This window comes from Bufo gargarizans, chromosome 9 (assembly GCF_014858855.1).
Source record: "Bufo gargarizans isolate SCDJY-AF-19 chromosome 9, ASM1485885v1, whole genome shotgun sequence".
NCBI lineage: Eukaryota > Metazoa > Chordata > Amphibia > Anura > Bufonidae > Bufo > Bufo gargarizans.
This window is the reverse complement of record NC_058088.1, coordinates 132596283-132606545: the sequence shown is the minus strand read 5'-3', so window position 1 is coordinate 132606545 and position 10263 is coordinate 132596283. Positions and strand designations below refer to the sequence as shown.

At 42.9% G+C, this 10263-nt stretch overlaps 1 protein-coding gene across 1 annotated transcript; it reads left to right on the top strand.

Moving 5' to 3' along the window:
• Positions 1-8078: 8078 nt before the first annotated feature.
• LOC122919810 (posterior protein-like) lies at positions 8079-9734 on the top strand. Its single transcript, XM_044269000.1, has 2 exons — positions 8079-8655; positions 8704-9734. The coding sequence occupies exons 1-2, from the start codon at positions 8079-8081 to the stop codon at positions 9732-9734; spliced, it is 1608 nt and encodes a 535-aa protein (XP_044124935.1).
• Positions 9735-10263: the final 529 nt, after the last annotated feature.

Here is a 10263-nt window from a genome sequence, read left to right as displayed (position 1 = left end):
TTTTGTGGAGCCGGTCAAAAGTTGGGTGGCCTCTGGGACGGGAGGTGGTGTTGTTGCTAAAGTGCAGGAAACGCAGGATGGTCTCAAATCGTGTCCTGGACATAGCAGCAGAGAACATGGGCATGTGCATGTGATGAATTGGGTTTGTGGACCAATATGACCGCAATTCATGCTTTTTGGTTAGACCCATGTTGAGGAGAAGGCCCAGAAATTTTTTTATTTCGGAAACTTGGACTGGTTTCCACCGGAAAGGCTGGGCATAAAATTTCCCCGGGTTGGTGGATATAAATTGAGTGGCATACCGATTTGTTTCTGCCACAACTAAGTCCAAGAGCTCCGCAGTCAAGAACAGCTCAAAAAATCCCTGGCCGAACTGATCTGAGCTGTCTCAACCCGAACTCCAGACTGGGCGGTGAAAGGGGGAACTACAGGTGCGGCTGAAGTTGGGGACTGCCAATCAGGGTTTGCCAGCACCTCAGGGATTCTAGGGGCTCTACGGGCCTGTATTTGCGGTGGCTGTGACAGGGTAACTACTGCATGTGCCACTGTACCAGCTTCAACTGCCCTTCTGGTGCTCGCCACTTCACCATGTTGTACGGCAGTGCTGGTACTAGGTCCAGGATGGGCTGCGCTGCTGGTGTATGCCTCACCACGTAATCCGACAGCGCCAGCCCCACTCTGCTGCCCTTGAAGCGGATTCTGCGCAATCTGTGGTCTAGCGACACAGGGCCGGGTACGCCTGGTGCTATCAGGGACCTCAACCTCCTCGTCCGAACTTTGAGTCAGACTGCCACTACTTTCTACAGGTTCATATTCTGACCCGCTAGATTCATCAGATGAGGGTTCCCATTCCTCATCCGACTGGGTCAGAAGCCTGTAGGCCTCTTCAGAAGAATACCCCCTGTTTGACATTTGGACTACTAAATTTAGGGGTATTCCCTGAGACTACCCAAGAAAAAAAGCAAGCCTGTCTTACAAATGGGAGGCTAGCGAAGTACCGGAGGCCACTGCGGTTGATAAAAAATATCAAAACTGATTTTTTTTTTATCGCCGCAGCGCTTGTGAAGTGATTGTGCAGTGATCAAAAAAATATATATTTTTTGTCACTGCGGCAGGGCGGACTACCTAACCAAGGGGCCTAAACTATCCCTAAAACCTAACAGTCAATACCAGTGAAAAAAAAAAGTGACAGTTTACACTGATCACTTTTTTCCCTTTCACTAGTGATTGACAGGGGCAAGAAGGGGTGATCAAGGGATTAATTGGGGTGCAGGGGGGTGATCTGGGGCTATGTGTGGTGTTTGGTTCTACTTACTGTGAAGCCTTCTCCTCTGCTGGAACCAACCGACCAAAAGGACGAGCAGAGGAGCAGGGAAGCCATTTAACACATCATATTTACTAATATGATGTGTTAGATGGCTTGTGATTTGTCATTTTAAAAATCGCCAGCCTGCCAGCCACGATCATTGGCTGGCAGGCTGGTGACAAAATTGTGCTTGTTCATTTGCCGGCACGCGATGCACATGCACGGGCCAGCTCAGTCCGATGAGGCACGGATGCGTCCAGGAGGAATCAATCGACCGCCTCCCGGACACATTAGTGCGTTACATGGTCTGGAGGCGGTTAAGGCCGAATGCACACGGCCGTGTTCCGTGGCCGAGAGCGGTCCGTGGTATGCCGGGCTGGATTCCTGTTCAGAGCAAGCGCGCACAGTGTCATTGGTTGCTATGACGCTGTGCGCTTCATGCCGCCGCTGCTGTACAGTAATACACTTGTATAGATTATACGAGTGCATTACTGTAGTGCAGCGGCGGCATGAAGCGCGCGGCGTCATAGCAACCAATGACGCCGTGTGCTCCTGCTCTGAACAGGAATCCAACCCGGCATACCACGGACCGCTCTCGATCCGCGGAACACGGCCGTGTGCATTCGGCCTAACACTGGGAGAGCTGTTGGACTGAGAATTTTCCACAGCAGGGACAGCAGAAAGGCTAAAATCAGCCTTTCTCTTTAAGCCACTGAGGGCCTCTACAGGGCCACACGGCCGCAGCTGGCCCCAGGTCACACTATGTCTGTTCTGAATTCTAGGGCCTCTCACCTTAACAATTCAGACAATTTTCACAGTGTGAATTGGGAGGGTGGGCGGCCCCAGAACTCATAACAGGTATAAGCCATGGTGGGCACAATGCCCTTGTCTTAACATGCTGAGTCTAGCCAGCATCAGGATGTAATGTGCAGAATTCTCAAAGCTGGTTCTGCCTCCTTCCTCTTACAGCGCTGCTATTGTGTCTTTCTTGAAAAAGAGAAGGAGAATTCAGGTGACATCTACTTTATTATCTGTACTCAGAGCATTTTCACTGTCTTATCTGTGGTGTTACATAGGATTGCAGGTTGTTAAAAAGAGGCATGTCCACTGGTTAGGGGAGGGCACAATACTTGGCTTGCCCCGGGCACTGGCAACTCATGCTACGCCACTGCTCTGGCCTGTCATGAGTCAGTGCCTCAGCTTTTCTTGGCCCCCTCCATTGACCTCCACATCCCCCTCCTATCCAGGGTTGCCACCCAGCCAGTATTGTACCGAGACACTACGGGGCGGAGCTAAGCAGTGCAGAGGAGTCCTGCTGAAGACCTGTCATGGTAGTATGTGAGGAGAAGTGAAGACACATGGATTCAATGTAAGAGCAAGAGAAATGCCGTAAGTTGTAGTGATCTCCTCTTCCCTGTTTTGTCCTATGATATTAGGCTACTTTACACTGGTGTTTTGGTTTCCGTTTGTGAGATCTGTTCAGGGCTCTCACAAGCGGTCCCAAATGGATCAGTTTTGCCCTTATGCATTCTGAAGGGAAAAGGATCCGCTCACAATGCGTCAGTTTGTCTTCGTTCCACTTCCATTCCGCTCTGGAGGCGGACACCAAAACACTGATTGCAGCGTTTTGGTGTCCGCCTGACGATGTGGAGGCAAACAAATCCGTCCTGACACACAATGTAAGTCAATAGGGACGGATCCGTTTTCACAGACACAATTTGGCACAAAAGAAAACAAATCCATCCTCTATTGACTTTTAATGGTGTTCAAAACGGATCTGTTTTGGCAATGTTAAAGATAATACAAACAAATTTGTTCTGAACGGATGCATGCTGTTGTATTATCTGAACGGATCTGCCTGTGCAGATCCATGACGGATCCGTACCAAACGAAAGTGTGAAAGTAGCCTTAAATAAAAATGGCCTGGACATGCTGGGAGGGCGGAGAGTGCAGGAGCTGTCGGGTTTTTCACAGACCTTGATCAGCCCTGCACTGAGGCTGTACAGCGCTGTATACCGCTGTACAGCCTCTCTGGTGGGTGCATTTCCCCTGTAACTGGGGCTACTATGTCAGCCCCAGTTATAGGACAAATCAATAGTGAAAAAAATAAATAAATGTGAAGTTAAATGTCCCCCAGAGGTCTTGTATGACCTTATTAGGGACGAAAAGTGTAAAAAATAAACAAATAAATAAAAATGGTTTAGCATGTAAAAAAAAAAATAATCAGTATGCCTCCGTTCCGCCTCTATTCAGCTCTGGAGGCGGAACGGAGGCAAGCAGCATTTTGGTGTCCGCCTGACGATGCAGAGACAAACGTATCCGTCCTGACTTACAATGTAAGTCAATGGGGACGGATCCATTTTCACTGACACAATATGGTGCAATTGAAAACAGATCCGTTGCCAATTGACTTTCAATGGAAGTCAAGATTGATCCGTTTTGACAGACTTTTTTTTTTTTAAGAATAATGCAAACAGATCCGTTCTGAGCGGATTCAAGCGTTAGCATTTTCAGTGCGGATCCGTCTGTGCAGATACAAGACGGATCCGCACCAAATACATATGTGAAAGTAGCCTTACCCAAAAATAGTACCAATAAAACTTGCAACTAATCCCCTAGTTTCCAAAATGGGTTCACTTTTTGGGAGTTTCTACTGCAAGGGTACATCAAGGGGTCTTCAAATGGGACATGGCATCTAAAAACCAGTTCAGCAAAATCTGCCTTCCAAAAACCATGTGGTGCTCCTTTTCTTCTGTGCCCTGCCGTATGCCCATACAGCAGTTTATGTGATAAAGTTGTGCAATACAAATGTATTTTTTATTATTTCATTTTTCTGCATCATCCATTTGCCCATGTTATATTAAGAAATGACAGACTGTTTCTGACCAGACGTTTCTGTCACGGTGGACCTTCATCAGTGGTCATGTTATCTATGTATTGGATAGAGGTTTGCCTGGGCGTTGGATGAAAGTCCACCGTGACCGAAACGTCTGGTCAGAAATAGTCTGTCATTCCTTTAATATACCACGGGCAAATGGATAATGCAGAAAAATGAAATAAAAAATACATTTGAATTGCAAAACTTTCAGACTGAGTGCATCAATACTTTATCACTTGGATATGGCCTAATAAGCCCTTGATCGGCACCAGTGATACTATTTGAACAGAGTGTGGTTCCTAAATTTTCTACACATACAGCAGTTTATGACCACATGTGGGGTGTTTCTGTAAACCACAGAATATGGGTAATAAATATTGAGCTTTGTTTGGCTGTTAACCCATGATGTGTTAAAGAAAAAATTGGCTTAAAATGGAAAATCTGCCAAAAAAGTGAAATTTAAACATTTGATCTCCATTTTCCTTTGATTCTTGTAGAACGTCTAAAGGGTTAACAAAGTTTGTAAAATCTGTTTTAAGTAACTTGAGGGGAGGAGTTTCTACAATGGGTCATTTATGGGGGTATCCACTATGTAAACCCCACAAAGTGACTTCAGACCTGAAATGGTCCTTAAAAAGTGGGTTTTGGCAATTTTCTTCAACATTTTAAGGATTGCTTCTAAACCTCTAAGCCTTCTAACGTCATAAAAAAATAAAATTACATTTCCAAAATGATGCCAACATAAAGTAGACATATGGGGAATGTTAAGTAATAGATATTTTATAAAGCATCACTTTATGTTTTAAAAGCAGAGAAATAGAAATTTTGAAAATTATGAATTTTTCAAACTTTTTGGTAAATTTGGGATTTTTTCATAAATAATGGTTTGTACTCTGACCTCCGTGAGCACACTGTTAAGTTCTTTAATTATTGCCGCATGTTGGTGGCTACGCTTGATCGGCTGTTGGGGGAGTTGTGGCCTGCCTTGACTTTCCAGAACATGCAGCAGAGTGTTTCACCTAAAGAACGTCTCATTATTACTTTAAGGTAAGACTATATTATCCGACTTATACATGAATGACCCATTGTTTGCCAATACATAGCAGTATGGTCTATGGCCTGTGTATTCTGAACTTTACCTGTTCTATGCATAAGTACTTAATAGTAGTACACATGTATATTGTACATTTTCAGTAAGAAACTGTGTGTGTTTTTGCCCCAGCCACTTTTTATAAAGTCATTTGGTGTACTACTAAGTCATTTATTAGTCACACCAGATTCCAGTTCTGCAGGGGGTAATGCAGGGGTTAATTTTTCTAATCCTGGGTGTAAAAATGAGGATATGTCACCTGTGTCTATATGGTAATGGTCTATAATTTGATGTAGCTAAACGGTTTTCCTTACTTTAAAGTATATATCAATATAGGAATTGAGTCCCAATCTTGGAGTATGGTCTATTTTTTTTTTTCAACTTGTCATACCCATTGCCATGAAATACTTTTAAGTAATGTTGTAGATTTTAAAACATGTGATCTTTTGGGTATTATCCGCCTCCAGACCGCCTAATGCAGGATTGCGGTCCGGAGGCGGTCGATTCATTCCTCCTTGACGCTCGGGCGCGTCATCTTGCGAGACACGAGATGACGCGCATAGCCGGCCCGCACATGCGCATTGCGGGGCGGCAAAAGTCACAGGAGGAGTTTGTCACCAGCCTGCCAGCCAATGATCATCGCTGGCAGGCTGGTGATTTTCAAAAAAATGAATCACAAGCCAGTTAACACATTATATTTACAAACAGGATTCCCAAAAAATTGGGACACTAAACAAATTGTGAATAAAAACTGAATGCAATGATGGGGAGATGGCAAATGTAAATATTTTATTTGTAATAGAACGTAGATGACAGATCAAACGTTTAATCCGAGTAAATGTATAATTTTAAAGGAAAAATATGTTGATTCAAATTTTCACGGTGTCAACAAATCCCCAAAAAGTTGGGACAAGTACCAATAAGAGGCTGGAAAAAGTAAATTTGAGCATAACGAAGAGCTGGAAGATCAATTAACACTAATTAGGTCAATTGGCAACATGATTGGGTATAAAAAGAGCTTCTCAGAGTGCAGTGTCTCTCAGAAGCCAAGATGGGTAGAGGATCACCAATTCCCACAATGTTGCGCAGAAAGATAGTGGAGCAATATCAGAAAGGTGTTTGTTGGAAGTCAACATAAGTTTGATACAAGTTGATACACTTTGATGGACTTGGATGTGTTGATGGGGGAGCTATGGACTACTGACACCCTGGTGTAAATAGCAATGTCAATAGGCCTAACATCTGAATAAGCCTGAACATCTTGTTTTCATCCTGTCGTAAACAGCATCTGAATAAGACTGAACAGTTTGCTATTTCTTGTCGTAAAAGCTGCAACAATAGCAATGTGAATAAGCTTGACATCTGACTGATAAGAATGGAGATGAGATAGGATTCCTGTTTCCCCTGTCCTGATGACTTGAAACCAGCCCCTGCGGTGTTATACACAATGGACTGCGCATTTGTAATGGTGTAGGCATCCTGTCAGGCCCTAAAAGGTCTGATTCTCAAGGAAGTGTGGACGGACAGCTGTTGACATAGCTGAAACAATATGCCATGCCTCAGGCCCAAGGCAAACTAAAAGGACACCAGCGCCATCCGCAGGAAGGTAGCAGTTACTGCATCAATATGAAGGAGTGGACTCAGATCAGATTACTGCAAGTTCATTGGACGAATGTTAATGAAGGAGGCCGGAAGATACTGGAGTAAGGGGTGGAATTGTGGGCGTGAATGTGGTTCGATTTGATATATAATATACACTAGATTAATGGTTAGTTAGTTAGATATGTATTGATTGTTAGGAAGCTAGTACTAGTATGTTTATATTCTTTTCAAGTACAGGACATTGAAGGAAGGTTTGCTTTATACTCTGTTATCCATTTATCTTGTAACCTTTTACCTTACTTTTATTAATTAAATAAGCCATTGCTTAAATCCGGATTCCTCATCTTTCAAAGACATACAAGGATAGTCAGCAGAAACCCTTGGATACAACATTTGGCACCCCAGATGGGACCGTGGAAAACAGCACTCTACGAAGGACCCAGACGTTTGGTTCTGCTTTATTCAGTTTATTGAAAGATCAAGGAATATCCTGCATTGAGACCGGACCAAAACCTTTGCAAAGAAAGACAGAACAAGGGGAAGTGTCATTGGTGGACAAGTAGCACGCTGGTTCGTGAATTCTAAGAAACACCTGAGACATCAACCTGAAGTTCGAGGTTATACTGCATCAGTAAAACGGACGCGTTTAATTGGTGAGTAGCAGTTCCTTTACTTGAATTGTATATATGCAATGTTATGTTATGTTATATATGTTAGTAATAATCTATGAAGTTCAGGCCTGTGTATATTTGTTGAATTGTTAAGTGTTGCTGGCAAATTAGGGTTAGTACCCTGTTGACTGAAGTGCTCATAGGATCTAAAGGAAAAAAACCAGACATCTCTGCGAAGAAAGTGAGGGAGAGGAAACTCTCTGAACCTCATGTTAAGGGGAAGTAGCCTTATGCTTCAATAGGAGATCACTCTTGGCCTGGATCTTGGATCTATAGTTGATCAGGTATATGAGATACGGTCAGTCAAGGATAGGTAAATCACGAGACTCTGATAGTGGTTTTGGAGTGTGATTACCATAGGGAGGATTTTATGAAATCTGTGTCCCTGGTGTTGTTGTTTGTTTTGTAATGAATTAGTATTTACTAGTTGCAGTACAGTTGTGGTATATTTATTTTTTCTTTGTGAATTGTCATTTACTGACTGTAGTAAGTTAGTGGTATTTGTTTCTGTTGTCTGTAGTAGTAAGTACAATGGAAATTGTGAATAAATTTGTTGAAAAACATGCATCTGCTAGTTTTAAGATTTGTCCAAACGATGCTTTAACACATCAATTTAATGATATGATAAAGCAATGTGATGAGCAGAATGTAAATAGCAAACATAGAAAGTCAAATAAGAAAGCAAAGAAAGAGAAATTGGCTAATATGTTGTGCATGCTAATGAAAATGAAAGAGATAGCAGAGCAAAAGGAATTGCAGTGGTACTCTGAAAAGGCTCAGTTAAGGGGTGAGCTGGATAGAGTTGAACAGGGAATCACTGTGGCTATTGCTAGCGCTGGTAATGATTGTTGTGAGTGTGAAGATCTCAGAGAGGAAGTGGATAGACTGGTTCAACAGAATTGTGATTTGGAGGATGAAATAGAGGAATATGAGGAAAGATGTAGACTTAGAGATCTGCAAATTGCATCTTTAGAAGAGAAAGAAGCAAGAAATGATGATGTTGTAAAAGTACTTAAAGATCGATTGCATGATGTTAATAAACAACTGATTCATAAACAACATTGCAATATGAACTTGAGATCACAGGAAGGTGCTAATAATCATTGTTGTGGTGATCAAACACAGGTGTACAGTTCCCCTGGGAAGGAGGAAAGAGATCGTAAATGGGGGGAGGAGCAGCCTATTTGCACTGCAGATGGGCCACAATCAACCCCAGATCATAGTTCCTCTCTATTTACTCCTGTGTCAGATGGAAGCAGACAAAGAAGAGATAGTTTACATATTCATGGTAGCGATCGTATCCAATCCACAACACTCTCTATACAGGATAAAACAAACCTATGCCAAATATTGGGGAAATTTGATACAAGTGCTTCACCCATTAATCTTTCCAACAGGCTGGAAGCTGTGGTTACGCAGTATAATCTCAGTAATAGGGATGCATGTGCCTTGTTTAGGGTATGGCTTCCATCTCAGCTTTGTGAGAAGTTACAGCCTCCTGTGGGCACTCACAAAGGATTATCTGCAGAACTCAATTCCAACTGGGGAAATGCAAGTGATAGGCTGAAAGAGTTGCAGAGAGTAATGGGAGGAAGGGATACTAGAGGTACCAATGCCCTAGAGAATGCAAAATTAAGGAGAGGGGATGACCCAATCATTTTCTGTAGTGAGTATTTGACCCTATTTCGTGCTACATATAACTGTCCTGACATGCCTCCTGACGACAGCAGTTTTCTTTATTCAATGGCTAATAAATGCACATTTGTTGACTACCCAACAAAGGTTGCCTTAAGGAACGCAAATTCCTATCAAGCCTTTGTAAATATTTTAAAGGACTGGATTCAGGAGACTTGTAATGACAACAAACCTCAGAAGAGAATATCAGAGATAGTTAAGAATGAAGGCAAAGTAAGATTTATGGGGAAGTGCTACAAATGTGGAAATACAGGTCATACTATGAGAGAATGCAGAAGTAATAGGAAAGGCAACAATGACAGAGCTTTTTTTCCAAGAAAACAGCAGCAAAAGCAAGGATTAGATAATGCAGCTGATGGAGTATCTCAGCCTCCTGAAGCTACATTGTACGGTCCACTTTTGAAAGAAATCAGAAGGATAGGAAAAGCAATAGCGGAGTTGCCAGAGGAATTTAAGGCCCCACCACCAACAAATCCTTATGTAAAACCATAGGGATGTCAGGCCCCTGTGTTGTCCCTTGTGTGCCAGCTAGATAGGGACAAAGGCGGTAGACCACGTATCCAGGGTGCGGTAGGGGGCCATCGTACAAATATTTTAATGGATACGGGGGCAGCGGTAAGTTTGACAAATTTGGATTTGACCATGAACCCTAGAGGTAAAAGTATTTTTCTAAGAGGCTTTGGTGGACAATTGGTACCTTCTAGGCAATCTGTACCGGTAGCTATAAACATGGGAAACCTTGGTGTGGAGCATAGTTTGTACTTGTCTCCAACACATGAGGGTACTATTATTGGATCAGATGTAATGAGAGAACATGGGCTCATTGTTGATCTGTGTAACTGGATGTTGTGGAAAGGATCACGATATAAAGGCTGCCTTAAAATGGTTACTGATAACTATGGAATTGCTGCGATCAAGGGTGCAGAGTCTCTAGACCCGGCTGCATTATTAAAAACAGAGGATAAACGATTGGCTGATATCTTGTGGCAACATAACAAAGTGTGGGCAACATCAAAAACTC